General features: G+C 40.8%; 2 protein-coding genes across 8 annotated transcripts in view; both read right to left on the bottom strand.

The window, feature by feature from the left end:
* Nucleotides 1-6,954, bottom strand: part of LOC106600871 (KAT8 regulatory NSL complex subunit 1) — an 83,088-nt gene extending 76,134 nt beyond the window's left edge. For 2 of the 6 annotated variants that reach the window (XM_045714966.1, XM_045714964.1), the window contains exon 1: nucleotides 4,738-5,173. The gene's annotated coding sequence lies outside the window, so the exon portion shown is untranslated. Of the gene's footprint in view, nucleotides 1-4,737; nucleotides 5,174-6,692 lie in introns of those variants that run through there. The other 4 variants (XM_045714965.1, XM_014192607.2, XM_045714968.1 and 1 more) reach the window with 4 other exon arrangements.
* A 2,273-nt stretch (nucleotides 6,955-9,227) lies between these two features.
* On the bottom strand, nucleotides 9,228-25,226 carry cdc27 (cell division cycle 27). 2 transcript variants are annotated; one of them, XM_014192617.2, is made up of 19 exons: nucleotides 25,039-25,226; nucleotides 23,592-23,667; nucleotides 22,901-23,048; nucleotides 22,634-22,759; nucleotides 21,675-21,772; nucleotides 21,233-21,402; nucleotides 19,224-19,441; nucleotides 17,659-17,770; nucleotides 17,296-17,414; nucleotides 16,877-16,976; nucleotides 16,134-16,338; nucleotides 15,666-15,838; nucleotides 15,289-15,441; nucleotides 14,854-15,062; nucleotides 12,502-12,619; nucleotides 12,119-12,247; nucleotides 11,899-11,973; nucleotides 11,204-11,366; nucleotides 9,228-10,837 (listed from the first exon to the last, which is right to left on the bottom strand). In XM_014192617.2, exons 1-19 carry the CDS (start codon nucleotides 25,063-25,065, stop codon nucleotides 10,749-10,751), a joined length of 2,508 nt encoding a protein of 835 aa, XP_014048092.1. In that variant the 5' UTR covers nucleotides 25,066-25,226; the 3' UTR covers nucleotides 9,228-10,748. The 2 variants fall into 2 exon arrangements, with proteins under 2 accessions (XP_014048092.1, XP_014048093.1); XM_014192618.2 differs by having other exon boundaries at nucleotides 9,228-10,834.
* Nucleotides 25,227-26,044: the final 818 nt, after the last annotated feature.

The following is a 26,044-nucleotide window of genomic DNA, read 5'->3' as shown; positions in this document are numbered from 1 at the left end:
CTCCATCATTGGATATTGGCGAGGCGTTCCGCTAGTGGCACATCTAGATGTAAGAGGTTAAACACTTATCAACACTTTGGTTCCTACCCGGTCACAATAACTACTCCCTGGTATTCTCATTAGTTGTCATGTCAATACACTGTATTCCAAGTGACCACTACTATATTCTAACTATAGAATTAGAATTTCCAAAATTCCAACAGTTCACCCAAGTGTTTTGCTCAATGTCACAAGTCAAATCACAATTGTAACATTGGGTTAAAAATAAAGCTTACATTTTTTGCCCATATGTATGTGTTGCTATCCTTGGGCCACACAATACTCAGAAAGCAAATGTAGAACTTGTATTATTCAAAAATATAAAATACTGTCAAATACCATTAAAAAAAATGTCATACCATGGTATGATCTTTTGGCCTTATCTACCATGGGGAAATACCTAGGCCTATATACATTTTCGTTCAAATCAAAAGGGGTGTAGTCAAAAAGTGATGAAATCATATGGAATGACCCAGAGAGGAAGAGAAGCATGTGCGCCTCTGCACTTTTAATTGGGCCATTATGCCATCCGGGAGCACAGGCCACAGCACACTGAACTTTAGACTATAGGTCGGGTTCAACCCGTGGGTATACTCACTCATACACGGTACAGCACACCTGGTTTCGTAAACACTATGCAGGTGGTTTCTGCCTTTGATGTCTCTTAATCGTTCAGGTTTCTCCATGAGAAGGGAAAAAAGCTGAAATACACCATAGTAAACAAGGAAAACAATTGGGTCTGAAAATAACTCTGTTCCTCTTATCTCAAAAGGTTGAGATTTCAGCCAGCTGTCTCAGGTACTCCCAGCTGGGGCAATCAGTTGACTGTAGGGTTTTAAAAAACACACAAAAACAAAAGCCAGTGTCTGAATAGGCTAACTGGCATAGAGAGATGTAAAACTCTGAGGAACCAGCAAACCTATGGTGTGTTTCTGTGCTCCCCAAATCACCCAATGATATGTGATGCATACGGTTCCACTTCCAGACTGGTTTGGTGGCTTCAGCACAGGAGTGAATGGGGGCCAGTGTGTCAGTCAAGCCACTCCCTACAGAGCCTACCAGTGGTCAGGCTTCCTCTCAACCCTGTCTAGGTTCTGGGCAACTCCCTTGTCTGAAGTTAGGCCTGGAGGGGTGAAACACTTTGGCCTTTAACTTTTAACATCCTACTAAGCCATGACAAGTCCAGGCAGGAGTCTGGTAAATTAGCCCATTGCCCTTGTTCTTAGCCCATCTTTTTTAAATCAAAGTTTATTTGGGGATTTAAGTCATTTTCACCACTGGTTTCTCTTCAGGCCATTTACATTGTTTGCCTTTTTCCTCCCTTGTTGAGTGGGGTTGATATATTTGTCCTGCTTCTCCCACCTGGCTGGCTGGTCCATGTTTCTCTTATGTGAGGTGGAGGGGGAAAAAAAAAAAAAGGTAAAGGATTTTCAGGAATGGAGCATTCTGGGAGGAGAGTTTGAACAAAGAGATTGTTTCAGGTGTGTTCCGAGCAAGGTTAAGTTCAGAGGGAGGCACTGCCCTTTGGTTTGAGATGGATTGAGGTGGAGGGAGGGGGATGTTGGCTTGAGGGCATGAAACGGGAGGGTGTGTGCATCTGAGTGTACTTGGCCTCGGCAGACTAGGCTTGAACTATCAAAACAACCAGCAAAGACGTTGTTTTAGTGAGCCAAATAAATAGTCACCCTTCAGCTCTTTCTCCAGTCAGGATTCCAGGAAAGAAACTAGTGTGTGTTTCCATATAAGCAACAGCTCAAGTATATGTCAAAGCAAGGTGTACAATACCTGCAACCCAAAAACACAAGCGACAACAACTGCTTCTACAGAAAACCAAAATAGCAGCTCATTTAGATGTATGAATAAAGCTGTGATTGCTCAGACTGATTTCAAGTGTGTCTGACTGGAACAGATTATTCATCATGAGCTGAAGTCTTCAGAGAAGCCAGACATTAACCGTCTGAGGGGGTCTGAACAATACCAAGTAATAATATTAGTAAAACCAACAGGCTCTGCTTTCATCTCTCCAAGTCAATCGTCTGACAGGACAAATCCCAAACCCAGTGCGCCTATGAAAAACACACTGCAGAGCTGTACATATAGATTTGCATAATCATCAGAAATAGGCCTAGATTTTGGCCTAACCAGCAAAACAGATGTTGCTTTATGCACATTATCGTCTGTAGCCTACAGCAGTAACCAGCCTCTATTGGTTGTTTCCTGGTAACTCAGTTTCTATATTGATTGGTTAGATGCAAAATTAGGACAGAAAGATCTAGAATATAGGCTGAGGAAATTGCTATATGCTCTAAGTGGCTAGGTGCTAGGATAGCCTAAATCAAGGCCAAAAATGTATACACATACCTTTTTAATAACTTACAAGAGGACTATTTCTGTCCACAATACGGTGTTACGTAACGCAACACTTCCTACTTAAAATGCAACAGGCAAACCATAATATTTTCATACTTTCGGTTGGCACTGGCAGTATCTAACATTTGCAACAATGAGACAATTTTCTTGGAGTGGAATGCCCTGGAAAACTGATTAAAGTGGGGAACCGTTAACATTGCTGGGAAGGACAAAAGCTGAGAGTAAGTGGCTTGAATCCATGCTGTTTTCCCATTCAGGTTATTGAGTACCCTCCCCTGAGTCAACCAACGGCTTCAAAATTCATAAACTAGATACTTGTTGTGTTAGCCTCCTCCTACGGTTGCTCCAATACCACACACACACACACACACACACACACACACACACACACACACGTCTCGAAGACGGCTGATAGGATTCCACCCAGATCTAAAGGGTCAATGGGGGGGTGTCTTTATCAATTGTGTGGCTTATCAAAACAAATAAGAGGAGTGAAAACAGGCAGTGGAAGGACTCACACTTCCAGCAGCATATTCTCCCAGTCCTACACCATATCAAACAGGCTAGGGAGGGGCCATGTAATCTGAGTGAACAGCTCTCCATTAAATTGGGTATAACATGGAACCAGGCCTGAGCTAGCGGTGCCATCAGTCCAATGCAGCAGCAGGCGAGGTGCTCATCACCCTCTATTCATAAAACGCCTCTTTGACTCCAACACATGGGCTGCAATGGGGACAGGGTCGTGGGGGAGGTCACCCTGTCTGGCTAATATGTGCAATCAGTAGGCTTTTTTCTCTATGCTCCACAGTCAGGGCAAGTCCTGTTTATGTGTATTTAACCTCCTGAAACCATTTCCCAAAAAGCACATGTCAGCCAGACCCTGATCTCTCTTGAAATTTAGTCAATGGATTTGCAAACTGCAGAGGCCCCAGAACAGCAGCAGAGCACAACAGTCAAGGCCTCACTAGCTCAGCTACACCAAGAGTGAGTGTACTGTAGTGTACCCACCCATAATGACAGCAAACAATCAGGAAGATGAACTTCCTTCAAGATCTCATAATCTCACTAATGTTCATCTTGTGGGGAGGGGGAGTTCACACACCAGAAAATGACAGCACATATGATGCAAGGATATGCAACTTAACACAAAATATCATGGAAAACTACAGATGTGTAACACACTAACCAGGGGTTGAGCAGGTTAGTGTGCAATTAAAGGGATTCACATGAACACAGTTCCTGGTTGATAAAGGGATGGGGCAAATTACAATATCTGCGCTGACGTTAGACAGTATACAAGCACATAGGAGACGGTTGAGATCATGGCATGGCAAAACCTAGATGTGTTGATATTGAGTACAATGATTATATTGTTCCTTGTCTTTTTTCTAGCGGCCTTGTGTATATCGCTAAGTCACAATTTAGGCTAAATTGAAATGTTACAATTATTTAGCAAACTAGCTAGGTTGGTTTCTGCTAAAGGACATTATTTGTATTTAACAATTAGTGGAAAACGTGGCGCCTGCAACTGCCAGTGGCTGCGCCATTATGTAAACCTCGCCATAGATTACTCAATTGGAAATGTATCCAAAATTATAATGTAATCTATGCGACAATGCATTTTCTAGGTTAACGTTTAAGGATTGCGAAAATGGTTCCCCTCTCACACGACTGCGATCATTCGATAGAATTGCTTGGGTGTGTATATTATGCACGATTAAGTTTAGAATGCGGTGGCGCAGAGATGCATTATATCGTGGGCAATACAGCAAGCTTGCAAACTACGTTTTTAAAACGGCCTAAATACATTTATATAAGTATGTTAGTAGACTGACTAGGGGTAATTTGGATACTCAATCAAGCGCTTCGGTGAATAAGGCTTGACATTGACACAATTGTAGCTGGTAACGTTACAGTTAAATGTTAATATCAATGTTTTACGATTATGTCTGGCCAGCTGTATTTTCCCTCTCACTCTGCCATATTTTAAGAATGTCACGGCTCATGTTCACTGGTTAGCTGTAGATTACTATAATGGTGTACCCTTGGCAGCAGAACCTTCAGCTACAGCTAATGCAGTAAGAGTAACAAACCTAACGTTACCTACACTGTCTGTAGCTACAACTTGGATTTGAAAGGAAGGTAGACCCAGCTATGCAACAAAAGATACAAAATAAATCACACAAAAAAATGGTTGAGCATTACTACAAATGCGAGATGACCGGTGTGCAGGTTACCTAACAAGTTTATTGCTAAATGATGTTGCAACATTTCAAAGTTATTTTTTACTACGGAGTTAAAAGTAACAAAGAAAAAGGAGGAACCTACCACGTGATGAGGAGCCGATCCGGTTAAATTTTTAGAAACAAATCCCGCACTTTGATAGTAATTTCATCAAGGAAACAAAATATGTTGAAAAACAAATAATTCGAGAATGCCTCTTCACAAAATCCGTCTCGTGCGATCCAAATTGGGTAACCCCGTGTTACTCCCGAAATCACGAAATGGGCGAAACAACGAGTACTTGAGGAACCGAGTCAGCTTGCTCTCTTCTCTCTCTGCAATTATTAATGCTCAATCTAGTTTATTTTAAAGGCGGTTGAATTCGAATTGACCTTGTCATATTTCCCAACGCCATTTATCGACGATTTGTTATGTATTTTCCCCGGCAATCCGTTTTTATTGTTGCAGTTTTAGGGAGAGCGTCACACAGAAAATGGCGGCTCGCTCCTCTCCCTCGGATTTCAAGTCTGACAAACAGAACCCGAGAGCAAAGCCGCGGCGGGAGACATTCCTCATACTCGCCACTAGTGGAACTTCAGCCTGTCTCCGCTAGAGGGAGCCAAAGTCAAGCGTTCCATTTTCTACATGACTGAAACTGGGTTGCTGTGTCTTCCATCATGGCTCAATTAAATCGTGACTTGCAGTTATTACATGTCACGCAAGAGCCGGAATGGATCCAGTTTCATTATAACCCTATATCAAAACGTGGTTCTGAAGGATTGGAGAAAGTGAATGGTTATGGGTTCATAAACCAGGACAAGGACACACGGTTAGTCATAAATATCTATGATACTACCCTGCAATGTTATGATAGCATGTGCGCCAAAGCATTCCCCAATCAGAAACACTCTTTTCACACCAATTCGATACCGAAGTGACTTTTTCATAGCAGGTTAGTATAATTAATGTAGCAGGTTAGGAGACTGAGGTTAAGGTTAGGAATAGAGTTAGAAAAGAGTTAGAAATGGTGTCCTAACCTGCTACGAAAATCACCTTGTATCTAAATGTCATGAAAAGAGTGTGTCCCATTCACCCCATAGAGGAAATATATGGGTGTTGCATAGAATTCTAATGTAAGGCCAGGGGGAACCAAAGAACACAACACTATTTCCATTTCTTCAATGCAACAGAGGGCTACAGATGGGCAACACAGCCGATTCTGTTGCAAAACCTTTTGTTCTATGAGAATCTTCATCAGCTAACGTCACTTTTTGTGAATTTTGAAGCATTTATGTAATAAAAAAACACATAAAAGGCTTCCCAATTCATAAAGGTCATCTTAACTGACTGATATTACCCCATAGAACAAAACTTATAAGATCTCTTAAGCCTGTGTTAACCTCAGACCTTATTTTCAGCGTTTATCCCAAAACCTTATTCTTCCCCCATAGGAATGGCTGAATGAACCAGAGGTTACTCATTTACGGTTTTTAGGACTTCAAGCTGGCGAGCTTTATATAGGCAAAGGATGGTCCTGTGATCTCTAGGGTAATCTAATTGCAATCATTCACTATATTACTTACAAATCCAGTTCCTTTCATTAGGCAAACATAAAACTGCTTACAGTTTCAGACGACAATAAACATCTATATGGATGTCATATCCCCTGCCTTATGATCCCTGCCATTGATATTCCACCTGTTCTGTATTCTGCAACTGTCCACTCTACTAATGTACTATTCCGCCATCTAGTGGTATTTAGTAAAGTTAACACCCCCTATATTGGATAAACCACTCCTCCACCTGTGTCAGCATATGACTCCCGCACCGTATTGCTGTAACAGTCTTTAGGTTGCTATGCCAGACAGTGACACAATATTGTAGTGATACATCATTTCAGATTATAGTGAAATGTCAACCATAGTCATTTCTGGAACAATGCACTTTGGCAATCTGTCCAAAGTTATTAAAACCAAGCACTGTGCATGTAATACCCCTATGCATGATGATGACACATGATCAATACTGTATCATGAAACACATGTGTCGTGTATACATACCTTGCAATAGCAAAGCTCACCTCCAACCAAATCCATCCTTAGGGTAAAAATATCCACTGTGTCTTCCAGGTACAGTGCATTCAGAAAGTATTCAGATCCCCTCACTTTTTCCACATTTTGTTGCATTACAGCCTTATTCTAAAATGGGTTAAATTGTTTTTTCACCCTCATCAATCTACACACAATAATCCATAATGACAAAGCAAAAACAGGATTTTAGAAACCCTATTCTTTTTTTATACATTTGCAAACATTTTTTAAAATATTTCTAAAAACCTGTTTTCACTTCATCATTATGGGGTATTGTGTGTAGATTGATGAGGGGGGAAAATGATTTAATACATTTTATAATAAGGCTGTAACGTAACAAAAGGTGGAAAAAGTGAAGGGGTCTGAATACTTTTCGAATGCACTGTGACTTCCACAAGGTAATTCCTCCACTTCTTTGTCCGAGGTACCTGTACATACAAACAAATTGCATTATAAATCAATAATATACCTATAAATCATGACTGACATAGGCCTACTTGGCATGGCCACTACAAAGAATGTCGAAAAACACTATTTGTACAGAACATTATGTGATCGATTTTTGTTGTTCTGAGTATGTATGACAATCATATTATATTTATAGAATGACCTGGCATTGTGCCATGTTCAAAAATTATTCTGCAAGTTATCTTGTTCAATTTTGGTGAAGATTTACGTGCAACTACAGTAACACTAGACTAGGACACAATCTTCCACAGTCTTCAAAATGAAGAATGAAAAGTGCATTCATTTGAGACTCAATACTCTGTTAGCTTGACTGATTTTGTGGAAACGGGCTGTAGCCCATAATCAAATATGTTGGCTAGCTAATAGCTAGCGAACTCCACGGCCCTTGTCTAAGTAAGTTAGCTAGCTGGCGCGTCTAGCATAGCTTGCTAGCAATCCCTGTGCTAAAATCTATTACTATCTTATAAACGTAGCTAACCATACACAATATCACGCACTGTGACTTACTGTGCAATATTCTACTGTAAATATCACAATGTTATCACAATTATTTACTATATAGTGTATATAATTTTGCAAGTGTGTGTGTGCCTACTGTACGACACCCGAAGAACGATAGCTAGCTAGATACACTATTTGGCCTGTTGACTGCAACCCCACAGTAACGTTAGCAGTTTTACCTTAGCATTTCAAACTTGATCATCAAATAAATCAATAACATATAAAATAACACACTTCAATCCCATCTCTATTCATTTTATCTTCCAACATAATCCGTTTTGTAAAATTACGTGAGATAAACTCAGTTTTAACATGACAGAGTGAAGAATTCATGTTCACTTACCTGCACAAGTCAACCAGTCTTGAACCGGAATTACCCGCCTGCCTAGCACTGTGATTCGTCAATTTGGTTATGCAGCGATGGCGATTGGTTTATTTGTCCTCTGGTCTGCACGGATGGACGTCCAGTTGAAAGTAAATAATATGGAAGTTTACCAGTTGTTGTCATTAATATACAAGCTCAATAACAGTGCAATACTTTAAAATAAAATAATTTGGTTAGACTAAATAGTTAGCCAATTACTCTTCAACGTCAATTTCACCAAATTATCCCGGTCTCCACCAAATCATTTGCCACAAATTACTTTGTATTTAGTCTCCAAATGTCAACCCTTAATTGGCTAAACGGAGCATAATTTGTACCTAGTAATAGCCACTGAGAACAGTCGAAGCTGTTTATTTGCTTTTTCAGCAACCTATTACGGTGTTAGATGTGTTGACAAGCTGATGCTGGGTCACAACAATTGAATCATTGTCATTTGAAGGGGCTTTTCTTCAGGCTGCTGTAGTGTGTAATATTACATTGCAGGACTAAAATTGCATTATACAGAGATAATGGTGCTAGCCTGTGGTTGTGTGGAGTGGCCTAGTTGTCGAGGACCTGAAATCGACTAGGTGTATTGTCAGTTAATGTCATGCCCCACTTGCAGAGGTCTTTCTGTCCTTCTACATGATAAGACTAACCTTAAAATAACCTTCTAAACGTTATACATTGGCTCCAAGTTCCTGCTTGCATCAGATGCAATGTCCTGCTATGGAAGTGAGGGCAAGGATACATCAGATGCTCTTCCCAGTTCTTCTGATCCAGGTCCTCAATTGTGGAAATATCCTCCCACTGCTGTCAGAACCGCTGAGTTATCTTCATCTCCTGTCCTGAAACAATACTGGTTTCCCCCCACTTATAAATCATGAACTAATCATTAGTGTTCTCAATGCAATTAATTGAGACTTGTGATATAAATCCATACTTAATTTAAACTAGGCTATAAACTGTTGTTCAGTCCCCCAATCATTGTCCAATTTACTCTGATCAGCATCTACTAAGATACATTGTCTTATCAGGTGTTTGTAAAGGCATACGCAGCCAACAAGTCTTACATTTACTGTCTTATCAGGTGTTTGTAGGCAGACGCAGCCAACAAGTCTTACATTTATTGACGTCACATTTTGGGGGAGTACAAGGCAGTCAAATAGAGGTCATGTTTAAAGTAGTTTATTCTATAATCTCAAATATCCTTAAAATGAATAGCACATATATACATGAACAGACATTATCCCCAAAGACAGAACACATTTTAAGACCCCGACGCACTTGCAAAATGACAACATAATATTTTGACCTGGCTGTGCAGAGAAATTAAGTTGTTTGCCTTAGAAAAAAAGGACCAAAACTTTAGGAAAGGCATTACAACTCCTTGATATGGGGCAATATTTCTGAATGTGGCACTGAGATTACTTTCCCAACTGTATGTTAAGAAGCACATTACGAAACATTGTATACATACACACAGAATCACTGCTGAATTCCCCAAACACACATTTGGATGTTTGGGTGATTAATTCTAGACCACATGCATCCAAATATTGAAACTGGGCATTTCATCCCCGTCATCATACATTGTATTAATGTGGTCAGTGAGGACCAACCTGTGGTAGGCTTGTGCCAGATCAGTTTGTGCTCTTTCCAACTCTATTAATGTAATTGTCAAGCCGAATATGTTTGGTACGACGAATGACAAGTAGTTGGCATGATAGCTCAAACAGACTGACACTCAGGCTAAACCTGTGGATGATTATCATATTTTAGCACATTTGTTTCTAGAAGTATTTCATGATGAATCACCTCAAAAGAACTGCACATCAAATCTTGTTGACAGGTTGATTAACCACTGGCTTCTCATATCGTTGTCAATAAGAGGCACTTCTAAAACAAACATGGTTAAATGTCACTTTTATTTATACATCTGTGATCGAGATATCTGTCATTGCTAGATCAAGTAGGAGATATTATCTGTCTGCTTTAGCTGAAACTTGCCGGGCCATAACCATGGTTGGAACACATTGGACATCCCAACGCCTGGAGAAAAGGCGAGAAAGGTGCTTGACCTCATTTCTCTCCCATACATTTACTCACGGACCAATCAGGAGAGAGGAACCAAAGAGTTACAGGCTATAACACAAGTGTTTATTCAGAGTAAAGCTGATAAAAAGAACATAAAAAAACTAAACATTAAGACAGGAACTTCCATGAATGTTTGTTGTTTATTCTTCTTCCGTGGGCATGAGCACAGCGCTCCAAACCTAAAAGAAGCGAAAGTGATGTCTTTCAATGATGATGGGCAGGACATTCAAAATCAGCACTGATGGGGCGATGTGGTGCTGATGAGGTATTCTAGGAAAAACAAACCAGAAACGAAAAAAAAATAAAAATAAACGTCCACACATGGCTGCATGGGAGCCGACGAGAATGATAAGCCAGTGAGGACTAAGGCATGACAGGAGAAGGACGAGGATGGTAGTGGTGTGTGTAGGGGTAGAAGAAAACGAAACCAAGAAATAGCAGATGATGAAAATAAATCGGAGGTACTGTATTAGCAGCAGTTTGTTTTCCTTTTTTTCCTCTTCCTCTTTAATACTGGAGTCCAGAGGTTGGCTCCAGATTGGCATGGTTTTTAAGTCCAAAAGAGGGGTCGGGGTGGAGGGGTAGGGTCAGGGGAGTTACAAGACCTCGTCGCTCTCAGCGGTATGGAGCTGCGTGTCGTCTGCGTCGGTCATACTGCTCTCCTGCGACTCCTCCACCTCAGCTGCTGGGGACAAGGTGGCGGTTAGAGGTCAAAGCATGGCTCCTGACAGTGGCACTTTTCAGCTTCCTTCTTGAAGTAACAGACAGAAACCTGACCATATTGGCATTCTCGCCCTAAGATATGTACTTTAGTGGTAGGCCACTTGGCTACACCTTTCTGGAGTGTTTCACATATACTATTCAAATTCGGACGTATATTGACTCAATTATTTACTAATAGTACTCAATGTTTAATTTTAAGGCTGTCAAATATTTTGCATTCATAAATGATGCAACTCATAACAAATGTACAGGTCATTGCCATCATTAACAGGGAACTAAATGGTCATAGCCATGCGTCAGTCAGTCATGGCAGTCACAGTGGTTGTACCTGAGTCATAAGGGTAGTCCTCAGTGACAGGCTCCTCGTCGTCAGGGAGGTACCTCTTGTCTATGGCCTCTTTGATCTGATTGTTGGCTCCTTTGGGATCCAGGTCCATGGCCCAGGAGAAATTCATCAATGCCAAGTGGGTCTGGCCCAGCTTCTTATACACCTGAGGGGAACAATAGGGAAGAAAGCGTTTGATTAGAGCAGGACACACCATCCATATGTATACATTCGTAAACTAGGAAATATGTCACTAAACCACTACCTACATTTACATATTGCCACAATTACCTCAACTTACCCGTACCCCTGCACATTGACTCGGTACCAGTACCCTTTGTATATAGCCTCATTATTGTTATTTTATTGGGTTACTATTTCTCCTAGTTTATTTAGCAAATGTTTCTTACTTTTTAAAAACTCTGCATTGTTGGTTAAGGGCTCGTAAGTAAGCATTTCACGGTAAGGTCTACACTACACCTGTTATATTCGGCGCATGTGACGAATAAAATTTGATGTCATAAACATCTCATAGCTATTTAGTCCATTGCACAAAGTCAGACTATATGAGATTTGAGAGGTGAGTGTAAAGTGGTCTATTATTGAGTACGAATATCAAAGTGACAGTCAATTCTTCACTTATGGTCGGCTCCTTTCCTCGTAATCCCCACAAAAAATAAAAGTTTACATTTGCTTACCTTTCCTATTAAAAAGTAAACAAGGGACTCTTTGGGCACTATTTGTTTCAGCTCTTCAAGCTCTTGAAGAGCCGCCTGAAAAGGGAACACAAAAACAGTTTGCTTAGACTTAACCAATAGAAAATACAGTGAACAATGATAATATTAATATGGAAGAAGAGGAATTGTGCTGAAAAGTAGGTTAGTCAGTGTTCGCTTGTGAAATGCCATATGGACCTACCTTGTACTTCTCATTAGCGAAGAGGATGGAGGCCCTGTGGAATTTGCATAGAGGGTTCTTGGGGTCTATGTTGATCGCTCTATTCAGGGTTTCTAAAGCATGGTCAGACTTCTTCAGTGCATGCTGAACCTGTGTGGAAACAACAGGAAACATGGAGCACGTTAGTTAGTGTGCCATAAAGAACATTGGAGAAATATGACTCAAGTACCAAATGTAAAATACTACAGGCTTTGAAAATAGTAACAATAATACATATGATTTATAAAAGTGTTTTTCTAAAACATAAAGATGGTTTAAAATAAATAAATAAATCGGCATATAATGTCTTGAAGTGCCCTAACAGACTGAGTGAGCTGAAAGAGTGAGTGTAGCGGGCCACTCACCACTCCGATGTGGCAGAGGAGCACAGAGCTCTGAGGGTTGATGCTAAGTGCCTTCTTGAAGTGAATCTCTGCCAGGTTGAACTTCTCCTGCTTATAGTAGATCATCCCCAAGCCATACCTGGAGATGGAGGGATAGAAATAGAGACGGAGAGAGGAGAGAGGTGAGATAACAAGTGTCTCCCATAATCCTGAATTATTCACTAATATCAAAATATGACGTTTTAGCTTTAATTCCTTACTGAGACTTCAGATTATTAATCTGCATTAAGGTAATACAGTGCTGTGTTCGAGAACACCTCAAGCGAGACCGAGTCGAGACCGGGAGGGGGACCTAGGGTTCGAGACATAGTCAAGACCAGAAAAATGCGAGTTTGTCAAATCCCCACCATAAGAGTTCAAAATGTCCAGTATTTCTGTGTTCATATTTCAGAACATATGGAATCTTTAGATATTCAGAATAGTGAAAAAAAATGCATACTGGGGGAAAATAGAGCCAATCTACAAATTATTACTAACCCAAACACAGTGGGGAACAATGGGCCTTCTACAGGCTAAGGATTTATAAAACAATGATTATAATAATGCTAATTCTATTATTTTCAATGTAGTTTGATTTAATCTCTTCAGTTTTTGTTGGAAAGAAAAGGTTAACGCTGCAGAGAAAAAAATTTATCCAATCAGGATTTCTTTGCTGGTCTCTGGGGAGATAAATCTACCTAGTTAAGTCAGCCATTGGCTAGGCCATCAGAAGCTAGAAAAAGGCTTCTGCTATTCAACTGTAATAGGGCCAAATTTTGGAATGACAATGAAATCAACCAATCACATTGACTTAATGAGTGGGACCGTTTTTTTACAAAAACATATGGAAACTTCTGCACTTTTGAAGGCCGACAGGTCACTGCGCAATAGCGAGCAGTAGTTTTCCCACGGTCTAGCTAGCTGGCTTTTGTTGTCGGCTAGTTTGCAGCGGCTGCAGCAGGTGTTATCAAAGAGGATGTTGTTGCTAATTTGTTAGCTTCTCCCTTTTCAAGAATAACTTTCAACAATAAGTTTTATTGTAGCGCACTTGCTGTTAGCCAACTCTTTGAAAATAACTTGTGAGAAACAGTGTTGCATTGAAAGTGGAACTGACAGCATTTTAGCAACATAAAATCGTATACAAATCTGTTCATATACACACACTAGGAAGAATGACACTTAAATTCTGACAAGCAACCACTGGTCATTTTTACGTTTCATAAATTCTTAGTATACGTAATTCCCAAACATTCTAAGGCATTTGTGAAAATTCTATAGCAATATAAAGTGGGAAAATGGCTGTGCATTTGGACAATTAATAGTCCCTGCAGTTAATAAAAATTTATAAAAACATGTCTTGTCCAGGACCGGAGTCTACACAGACCGGTGCGCTATAGCCTATCAGAGCTACAGTAGACCTTTATATAATCATGCCATTTGCTACATGGGCCTGCAATCATTCACTTTGAACTGGACTGTGTTTACAGGCAGTTGTAACAGCTCAACTTTAGATCATTAGAACGCATTCGCCAAAAGCCACAAAAATGTTTAATTGTGTAACAGTCGTTCAAGTTCTTGCTAGCTAACCAAATGACACCTGCATCTCTAGCTTTGTATAGCCACCGAAAAACGATATGGGGGGGAAAGAGAGTCACTTACACACTCCTCCAATGGCATGACATCTTGCTAGCTAGCATTAGGCTCCAAGTTTTTAGCTTGCTACATAAATAGATATAGCCACATTATGACTGACTTGTGATCATTCCCTTGCTAGTTTGATTGTATTGACATTCCCAACTTTTGTTACATTCATCCGTTTTTATATTGAGTCATTGAAACTGAAAAAATGCATCCCGAATGGAGGCAGCAAACAATGTAACAGGCCAGCTGTGATTTTAAAACCTGATCATTTTTGGATTACCAAGAAATGTATTGGTGAATTATAGGGATGCACCAATATGACATTTTTGGCCGATACAGATATCCGATATTTTCCGTGCCAAAAAACCCGATACCGTCATTTACAATTTTAGCAGCCTTTTAAGCATTTTAGTACAGTTAAATAGTTGAAACACACACACACACACACACACACACACACACACACACACACACACACAACCAAAAAGTTATTTTGTTGGTATTTATGCATGTCCCAATTACCAGTAAAACATAATCAAACCCTATTTCTTTCAATTACTTGCTGTGCTGTTTTGTTGTTCATTTGTTCAGTCGTTTCATTCTCAACCATAATAGAGCATTTTCACATCTATTACGATTGTAATTCAGATTTTGTCACATCCACTATCACTCCAAGGTTGTGCACTAACTCACCAGGCATTGTAGTGGCGTGTGTTGACTCTGATGGCATTACGGAAGCAGGCCAGAGCCTTCTCCAGCTCCTCTGTGAGGACAAACTCATGGCCTAGCAGCGTGTAGGCGTAGGCAAAGCCCGGGTTCACCTGGATGGCACGCTGAAAGAACTTAATGGCTATGTCATGCTCCCTCTGCAGACTGAAACAGTTACCAGCCACGCACCATGCCTAAGGGGACAAAGAGAGAGTTGGGGAGGAGGGAAGGAATAGAAGAGGAGCGGAAGGAGCAAAAATATGGATTTTTTTAATTAAGGCAACCATACTCCAAGACAGAATCACTTGTAAGCATTTCCCAATGGAAAAGTCTCAATTGAACGTACTTTTTAGTCCAGGACTAGACATGTGGATACGGTACATGCAACTGTTTGTCCCAGTGTGTTAGTTAACTACGTACCTCTGGTGAATTCTTGTCCATGTCGGTGAGGTCTTTGGACAGGGCCGACAAGGCCACGTCCTTCTGCAAGTGCCAAAGGGTGGTGGAGTAAATCTCCATGCCCTCCACCCGGTAGCTCTCGATGCGCCGCACCTCTGAGAAGATCCTCTCCGCCTGCAGGGAGGGGACAGGAGGCGAATAGTGAGAAAAGTTTCTAACCGAGCCATTGAGAAGAAGCAAAAGCCACCATACACAGCCATCGACCACTCTTTGCATCCATTTGACAGTCTTAACCCTGTGAAACTGTAGTAAGGACAGGAGCACATCTAGCTTCAGATGCCCACAATCCCCGTTTTAGGTATGAAAGATGAACCTAGCAAAAGGCGGCTCTCCCTTACCTGCATGTATTCGGCCAGCTCAAAGTGGGCCCTGCCGATCTGTCCCAGGACCCACCCTGTGTTGTAGTGATGGGAGGGCAGCTGGCTCAGGATGCTGATGGCCTCCTTACAATTGTAAGAGCAGAGGGCCAGGTACCCCCGGCCGATGTCTCGCATCAGTGACATCAGGCCATCTGGAACACAGAGGGAAAAGAGGGGTTTGGAGATATGGACTTGTGATGGCATCTTTGTAAGGACATTGTATGACAAGGTGGCTAATAAGACTATAGAAATGTAGTACAATTCTAACAATGTAATGCAGTAGTATTCTGAATGTTTTTTTTAATTCAGAAAACTACTGCATTACATTCACATAATTTGTTTTTAATGGCAGTGTATCCCTACATCTCACCTCAACATCTTGATATGGTCAGGCAAAGAAGACAAAGTCAAAGTGTGAGAGTTAATTCTAACAGTGTCCCAGCTCACCTGCAGCAGCCTTCTGCAGACTGAAGACCTGGAACTGAGGAGAGCCCATACTGACTTTCCCCTCTGTCATGGACGAGTCCAGCTTGAGGATCTCAATGCTCTCGTTCAGATTGGATGGGGTGATGCCTCCCTTGCCCATTTTTGACTTGGTCTTCCGGTTGGGGATTTTGGTGGGGAATTTCATTTTCAGCTTCTTGCTATTCTCCTGTTGAGGAATGTTTGTTTGTGTTTAGCATCTCAAAGACATCTGCTAACGTCAGAACCATGCCCCCCCCCCACACACACACTTTTGATATTTGGTAATAGGAAAAAGAGGAAAAAGAATATCTTTGCCAAGAATCTCAGCAGCACAGCCCAGTGCCAGTCTGTTTTGTGCCAACCTCTATTCTATATAGAACAAAATAATACATATAAAATGCAATCTCTGCTCATAAATATAACACTACTTAAAATGCTAGACTTGAGAGCGAACTGATGTTTTTGTTTTCCTGGTTCAAAAGATGCACCACAAATCCTACTGTCCATCTCAATTCCAGTATTTGGTTATATGTTTAAAGGAAAAATCAACTCAAACTATATTTTGGTATTTGTTTCATTAGTCCACAGTCCCATAACATATTGCATATCAGCAGTCAAGTTTTCAAGATATTGGACTTTCAAGAAGCAAAGTGTCACTTGCCATATCATCTAATTTGAAAAAAAAATGTCATTGTAAAATTCCCAAGTAGTCTCTGCTACGTTACCTTGGCAGTAGAGCTGGCACTGGTGAAGAGTCTGGAGCTCCGTCTGGGCTGCACGTTGGGAGGAGCAGCGATTGTGGGGCTCAGCACTTGAGGCGTAGTACTACAGTAGGCACAGAAAAACAGAGCACAACAATGGTCATCAGGTCTTCATACTTAGACAACCACTAGCACAGAGAACACCAACGCCATGAGTGACATTTTGACCAAGCAGAAATGCTGCAGTGTTTGAAGTTTAAAGCACAACACTTGACTCAAAACAAGTATGGACCACAGTTTCATAACATTTACACAATTTCACTCTGCATGAATTCTCACTGAAAATAAACAAGTATTGTGAGGACAGCTGTCTTTTTTGGCAATATCTCTGCATTTCCATAGTGTAAACATGGGTCCATATGGGCCTTTTAATGAGCACATACCTGGTCTGTGGGGGGGCAGTGGTCTGAGTCTGGTTGAAGGGGATAGGGATGATCTCCCTGCTGTTGCCACTCTGTGCAAACACCGACTTCGTCCCCGGCTGACTGATTCTCGCTACAGACTTGAAGAGGAAAAAGTGGGAACAAGCTATTTTTTTTTTAATGTCCAACAAAACATCGTTGACCTCCATTGTTGAATCTGTCACTGAAATTAAAGGAATCTCCTTTGAAGTAGAAATGTTTTCTATTCAGCGTGCATAGAACGATTTTTACACACAGTGTGTTGCTCTTCGATCAATGCTCCAAATAGGAGAACCACATAGCGGTTGGCGTGTTGTCTTCATTATAGCAATGACGCGTGCGTACCTTCTTTGGTGGGACTCCGGGAGGGGGTGGCTCCATCCCCGAGCCACTGTGAGAGTAGTTCTGCAGATACAAGGGGTCCCCTGGGCTGGGCTCCAGGGGCAAGATTCCAAAACTGGGAATAAGATCATTGAAATGGATTCTCAGTATTTCTCATCTACATTGTTGACTTATTCAGCTCTGTATAATTTAGCCTATCATCCAGAAGTCCCCATGGAGGCCATTTACATCCAGTTGCAGTACCAGAGAAGCCTTTAATGCAGGTAGAAAAGCCCTCACAGAACAAAACCGTCGTAGAGGACAGAGGAAAAGCAGTAATCAAGACGTCCTCTGAAGCCAGTTATCATTAAGTCTCCCTAATTACAGGCTAGTGGACAATGGAGTTGGAGGATGAATGAGAGACTAGTATGTACTGCAGCCAAGTGCACAATATCAAATTATAACCTAAATAATGTTACTTGACTACAATTTTCAAATACATGGACAAATTACTAGCGGAGTGATCGCTGACAATATAATAATGTTCTGAGGAGAGTGCCAATGCATATGCCTCTATAATGTAGGGTGTCCAAATAAATAAAAAAAAAATGCATATTTTGACCAATGGGTAAAATAACATTAAATTGGGCTCCTAAGAAAACCAATGCTCCAAATCTCATGTCTCTATCATAATCCATTCAAATGTTAGAGTTTTCACCCTTGTAGGATGACTAAATCAATGGAGGCCAGAGAAGTGGTCAAAATACTGGAAAATATTCTGCTAGGCTGGATGCTGTGCGATAATTAATAAGGCAAACTGACAAGTTCACCGTTTAACTCAACATCTTTCTTATAAAATCCGCAGGACATAAAACAATATAGAGGTAAGATAGATATTGATTTTGACACATATGTAATGCTTTCATATTTTAGTATAAACTTTTCGTATTAATGTGAAATTCCTGCTCTACTTCAAAGATTTCACAAAAACAAACGCATCTCTGTGAAATGTCAACGGAGCATTGAGTGTGTACCAAGCTTTTATCTTCAAAGTCTTTTACATTTAATTCAGCTCGTGTCATGCTAATTTAGCTTTTTGCGACCCGCGGAGACAACTTTGAAGATAACCACAAAATGCTAAATCCTTAAAATCCTTAAAACCGCTATGTCAACAAAGCTTAGCTTAGCTTAACGGATGTATTTGGTTACAAAATTAAAAATTATATTAAAAGACCCCACTGAAAGATTTAGAACATAAATAATCATATTTGTCTTGGTCAAATGTATTTTATAAACATAAGGAAGTGAAATTGAATCACCAAAGTGCATTTGTACCCACTCTGGGCAGAATGGGTGGACACCCTACATAATAACACTGTAAAAGTAGTCAAAGAAGGAAACATGTGGGAGTGCCTCAACACACAGGGAATACACGCCACACTCAAAATACAGTGCCACACGACACTTATGAGCAGATTGACACAGGCACGCGTTATCTATCCACTTATAATAAAACAGCCCAACACATGTAATAGAGCCTCTACTGAGAAAAAACATCATGTGTGTGTACGGGGTGAGACCACCAGTACCTGGGTGTTAGGGGGCTGAGTGCTGCCGGTCCCCCCAGTAGACTGCGCCCACTCTTGGGTTTGTTCTGCACTTGTTTGGATAGCAGGGAGCCGCCTGTACCCAGAGGCCCTACAGTGTCCGGGGAGATGACGGACGAGTCGATGTAGGACATGGTGGAGTCTGTGTTCAGAGACGAGTACTTCGAGTTGGAAGACTCCAGGTTCAGTCTGTTTAATTCCTACAGCGGAGGCAAAGGGAACGAGACAGCAGTTGTCAGTTCTTCATTGCACATTTGGATAGGCAGGTTATTACAAAGAACTGTGGTCTTTGCTTGTGAAGTGAAATTTATCATAAAGCGTTCATTAGGGGTGTAACGGTTCACCAAACCCACGGTTCAGTACATATTGCGGTTTTTGGGTCACGATTCAGTAAATTATCACCTTACTGTAGATAATTTTAGTGTTGGCAAAAGATGTCAAACTAACCCAGGAATAGATCATGAGCCATATAATGTAGGGCCCTATAAAATCTGTATTATTTTTTTGCCTGGTTTCATTTAGTTTTTCCAGGTTTCAGATTTATCCCATTTTTCAGGTTCACTCAGAAATTGGAGGTCCTGGGGCCTCCCGAGTGGCACAGCAGTCTAAGGCACTACATTGAAGAATCTCAAATATATTTTGATTTGTTTAACACTTTTTTGGTTATTACTTGATTACACATGTGTTACTTCATAGTATAGAAAAACCCTTGAATAAGTAGGTGTCCAAATTTGACTGGTACTGTTTGTGTATATTCACTAACGTTCAAAAGTTTGGGGTCACTTAGAAATGTCCTTGTCTTTTAAAGAAAAGCAAATTTTTTTCACATTAAAATATCATAAAATTGATCAGCAATAGAGTAAATTACTATTGTAGCTGGAAACGGCTGATTTTTAATGGAAAATCTACATTATGTATTTTTCTTTGAAACTCTATCTAGAAGGCCAGCATCCCGGAATCGCCTATTCACTGTTGACATTGAGACTGGTGTTTTGCGGGTACTATTTAATGAAGCTGCCAGTTGAGGACTTAAGGCGTCTGTTTCTCAAACTAGACACTAATGTACTTTTCCTCTTGCTTAGTTGTGCACCGGGGCATCCCACTCCCCTTTCTATTCTGGTTAGAGCCAGTTTGCGCTGTTCTGTGAAGGGAGTAGTACACAACTTTGTAGGAGATCTTCAGTTTCTTGCCAATTTCTTGCATGGAATAGCCTTCATTTCTCAGAGCAAGAATAGACTGACGAGTTTCAGAAGAAAGTATTTTGTTTCTAGCCATTTTGAGCCTGTAATCGAACCCACAAATACTGACGCTCCAGATACTCAACTAGTCTAAAGAAGGCCAGTTTTATTGCTTCTTTAATCAGGACAACAGTTTTCAGCTGTGCTAACAAAATTGCAAAAGGGTTTTCTAATGATCAATTAGCCTTTTAAAATGATAAACTTGGATTAGCTAACACAGGAGTGATGGTTGCTGATAATGGGCCTCTGTATGCCTATGTAGATATTCCTTTTTTTTCTTCCTTTTTTTAAATCATCCATTTCCAGCTACAATAGTCATTTACAACATTAACAATGTCTACACTGTATTTCTGATCAATTTATGTTCTTTTAATGGACAAAAAAAAGTGCTTTTCTTTCAAAAACAAGGATATTTCTGTGACCTCAAACTTTTGAACAGTATATATATATATATATGTGTGTGTACATATTAAAAAATATATATACATTTGGGTTCACATTGCGGACCGAACCGAGGTCCCCGTACCAAACAGTTCAGTAAGAATAAGTTTACTGTTACAGCCCTAGTGTTCACAGATCACCTTCTTCCACAGTCCCAACCCCTGACCAAACACCAGGTCAAACACTCTTTCATCTTGGCACCAATGGAATGCAAGCCATCATTGTAAAGAGAGCCAAACCTATCCTTAGAAAAATATGAACAGGAATACTGGGTTTAAATGGACAGGGGGAGGGAGAGTTGAAGGGACGTACTAAGGTGTCCTGGGGCGTCTCCATGAGCACCGTGTCCACCTGGCGGTGGGGCATGTTGTGGCTTGGTGTGTGGGCAGGGCTGATGGGGAACAGGGGAGGGGCTCCACTCCCACCGCTAAAGAACTGCAGGGACGTCAGTCTGAAGATCTGCTCTGGGTCCGGACGATCACCTGACAACAAAGATACAAGTTAATACAATCAGCTTAAGAAAAGGGGGGGAGGGAAAAGAGTGGATTTGAGCCTGAGCACCGGTCAGGGAATTAGATTTGGATCTGCCATCATGCATGGGATTAGGACCAGTGTTTCTCATGTTTGTCTTACAATGACAAGTGAATCAAACTCTATTGTTAATGCAAATACATATTCTACTCTATCATCTTAACATGCATTATATAACTAACTATCCTACCACCCACCCATCCCAGCTGATTGACTGACTCACCAATCTGACAGAGGGACTCAAAGGGAGACCACAGGAAAGGATTCATACTCAGGCTCTTCTGATAACATTCAGAACCTTTGGCCAGACGATCCGTTTTGCTGCATAAACAGAAGGAAGAAGAAAATAATGATCTCGATATTGAGTGACGCATGTGGGTGACAGGCACGCAAGTGCAATCACACAACAAAACACATTGCGCCCGGTTACGTTAATCTAATTCAGAACATTCAGGCTAATATCTTTGTCAGGATTAGCTTGTTACTGTACCTCAAATCTAATTTATAACAGGAAGCAACCACTCACCAATAACCTTTGCTTAACCGCTACATTGGTTTTCCTGACATCACACAGTAATAATGCAACAGCACTGTGAAATATACCAGCACACCACATTGTTGTTTAGAGTCTGATTTCTGAGATGGTTAAACCTTAGAAATTGAGACAACAGCATTTTGATTGTGGTTCATGCATGTCTAAATTGTAACATGATGTTCATGAGTAAGTGATAATTAAATGCTCGGACATTCTAGCCCACTGGCTGAGCTTACATCATGTTCTAAATACAGTATCTCTGTAGAAAAGGACATCCTCTGCTTAGGAGGCTGCTGCAGCCCCTTCATGCATTCAAATAGTCCATTTGAATTGACCAAGGTAACATCCAAGTATCATTCACAGACATGCCTCCTCTCCAATTCTCAATTTCTGCTCCCTTTAATTCATTAGCAACACCATGGGAAGCTGAATTAACAAGGTTTCCTTCAGGACACAATAAACGAGTCCATCGCGACTACGCCCAACCCTCTTCACTAGGGTGCAACGTCTATCACTCAGTTGCATAGTAAAACATTAGGTATTGCTATGTGATAGCTAGCAGACAAGCAACCAACTCTCAATTGAAAACGTTCCCCGAACATGCTTTAGATTGGTCAACAATGAAGTAATGAACATGGTTATCCTACCAATAGATTTGCCCCAATAGGGACAATGTGAAACAGGCAGAGTCTCCAAACTCTGTGACGATGTCCTCCTGGCTCTTCTGTTTGTTCAGGACCCCCCCTGTCAGGATCTGCTCTCCCTCTGCAAGCCTGGGAAGAGAAGACCGGACCACTGATGTGAGCATACAGGGGTCAAAGAGGGAGGGAGCTATCCAGACACTCTGGATTCAAAGCATGCACAATGCAATAGCTATGAGACCTAAAACACTAGAAACAAAATAACATCCTTACTTGCTCAGTTCCACACAGCACTTGGCGAGGAGGTATTTGCATTGTGGCGTTGTGCAGCTGTGCCCCTTGAGAAGGCGGTATGCCTTGTAGGCCTTTCCTGAACGATAGTAGCATGTGGCTAACAGAAAGAGGGCCTCCTCCGAATGCACTGTGAGGAGGATAAGAGATGCATCCAAATAATGCATTTGCATAATTTGCACTTAAATTAACATACAGATACATACTCTGACACACACACAAACACCAAAAGCACAATCCCAGATGACTAGGAGTTATAAATATAAATGTTATTCATTTGGCTCTGACATTTTCAGACTTGCACTGACAGCATTAGATTCCTTTTGGCATGTGACCAATGTTCATACTTGACATGTTATTTTGATCGACTCATGTCTACGCTATAGCCTAATAGTCCACTGCAGTGTTTTGCGTTCCACATTAAAGCAACAGCAGCCTACAGGCTATTCTATAAGAAATGACAATGTGTTCTAAAACCTGTTTTGCATGTGTCAGTCAGGCCCCACAAGCCACCATCATGTCAAAACCTTTCAGAAGTATATGTGTGGATTAAAGCAATCAGGTGGAACTGTACAGTTGTCTGCACAGTAATGTTAAGCTGAAAGAGGAGGAGCTCAGCTGTGCTGCAGCATGGACAGGATCTTCTTAAAACAAGAGGGGTAGATTTTATTACCTTCAGCATATAGTCTCTCGGCCAGGAACACGGCATCTCTGTAGGCATAGTGGTTTAGTGCATGCCAAACAGCAGCCTAGACACAGGGAGAGAAACAAACATCTGCATCTCTACATATTGTCACACAGCCTACTATGATTGTCTGATCTGGTGGTGGCTCTGACAGCAAGCTTTACAACTCACTAATAATCAATGGCCTAATCAGTCAATAAGCACATGCGTTGATAATACATTCTCTGAATACAAAGCTTGCAGCTTATTATAGCAAACTATTCAATCTTATGGCTGGCTGTTAGCTAGATAGCTATGAAATGTTGACACAGCAAACAACCATTAGCTAGTTACATTCGACGGGCAGACAATGCTATCTTTAAAAAAAAATGTTTTGGGGGGGGTTCACTGGTCTAGGGCTTAGGCGAATTTCAGTTTTTCGTGGTGTCAAACATTTAGCTAACGTTATTTCATCGTTCGATATCAATACCAACATCTGTGGCCATAGGATAACTTAGCAATGTAACGTCTAGCTAAGTACCTCAACTCAAATGGAGGTACTTGGCTGTTAGTTAAGATAACGTTACTTGGCTATGTCAGAGCTGATGATGTTTAAGGTTACGGTAGCTAGCTGGCATGTAGCTAGCTGCATCAAATGTTCAACAAACGCTATGTCAATGCAGGCAGCAGTTATCTATGTAGCTAGCTAGCACTGAGTAGTTAGCTAACTAGCCAATGGTTTTCAACATTTTCAATTCAGCTGTCAAAATGCCCATTTACAATACAACCTGAAATAACCAACACCTTGGTCAACATACTAGCTAACTTAGATGCTAGCTTAACGATTTTAGCGTTAGCTAATGTTATGTTGCAGGGAGAATGACATCGAAATAATGTCAACCATCATCAATCTGATCAGCTGTAATGTTTAGCTAACTAACTAACTTTAGTTAATTTAGATAACGTTATCTGAAAAACTCACTTTACTGTCATAGTCTAAGTTAGTAACGTTAATTAGCTAAAGTTAGCAAGTTATGTTAGTCTAGTTTGCCAGTGGCTAACTAGATTACTAACATTAACCAGATAATTTCAAAACAAATGTTGAGGCTCCATAACTAGTAGCGAGTTAATGTCGCTAGCTAAATATGGCTAATGACTGAGTACCTAGTTAGCTGGCACCTACCGCTATCTAATTTCGTATACCTGGCTGACAGTGGCCGTTCTAAAGAGTACCCCTGTGTGGTATATATTGAATAACAGGCACTAGTTTATCGATTTTAACAACTATGCAACTATTCGGAGACTGCTAACTGGCTAGGCCAAACCATTTCTTCTCAGGCCTCGGTGTAGCAGTAGTGGACCTTTCTGGTAGGGAGGTAACCATGCAGGCCACAATACATTCCTCTTGTCCTGCATGTGACAGTTCTCTTCTTGGTATAGCAAACTGCTTCGTTACCTGAACAGGTTCCTGCAGCACCGTCATTCCGTTGTCAGGCTCCTTCTCTCGTCCACTGTTTTTTGTTTCCCTCTTTCTTCAGTTCCTTTCTTAGTTCAGTATCCAGGCCAGAAGTAGCTCTGAAGATTTGAACACAACGACCGTTACCGACCATGCCGAAAGCTCCCGAACATATCCGAAACAGATGCAAACGTATCAGTTTACGAATAGAATCGAAGATCAGCGAAAATGTCCGAAACTGTTGCTAGCTGAAATATAAACTCGTGAATCAACCATAGAGACCGATATAACTAATCTTTATATCTGTGTAAGTAAATCCGAGACACTATGTTTAGTTTGATATGTTACGTTTCATATGGTATGTATTAATTTCTGGATGTCCATCATCCATTTCATATGATATGTTACGAAATGCAATTCCTACAATATGTCACGAATTTCAAAACGTATGATATTGTTACTCATTCCAATTTGTTGTTGCCAACGTTAGCTAGGCTAAGGGTTGGGGTTAGCTAACATGCTAAGTAGCTAAAACGTAGTAAGTAGTTTCAAAGTTGCTAATGAGCTAAAATGCTAAAGTTGTCCATGATGCTTATCGAACATGTAACCGTTGGGTTGCAAAACGTTCACGTTACCAACAACTATCCTTTCATTTTTGCCTTAACAGGGCTTGACATTAACTTTCTTAGCCACTTGTAAGTAGGACAGATTTTTTTACTTGTCTGAAAGCTCAATTAAAAAAAGGTCTGTAATACCATGGGCCAAAAGATGACTGAAAATTGTGTTGTATGATACCAGGAACCACTTCACAAAATATCCTTCATTATTATCACTGGTATTGACAATGGAAGGCTGCTGGTCTCTGATACTATGTATTATATCTCCTGCCGTTGTGGCCTTGAGCAAGGCACTTACAAAGTAAAATAATGCACTGATAGGCTACTGTATAAAACACGTGGTCCTTCAACCCTCCATCTGGAGAGCTACTTGATGTGCAGGATTTTTA

This window comes from Salmo salar, chromosome ssa03 (assembly GCF_905237065.1).
Source record: "Salmo salar chromosome ssa03, Ssal_v3.1, whole genome shotgun sequence".
In the NCBI taxonomy this organism is placed as follows: domain Eukaryota; kingdom Metazoa; phylum Chordata; class Actinopteri; order Salmoniformes; family Salmonidae; genus Salmo; species Salmo salar.
The sequence above is the reverse complement of the archived record's forward strand: the minus strand, read 5'-3'. Positions and strand labels throughout refer to the sequence as shown.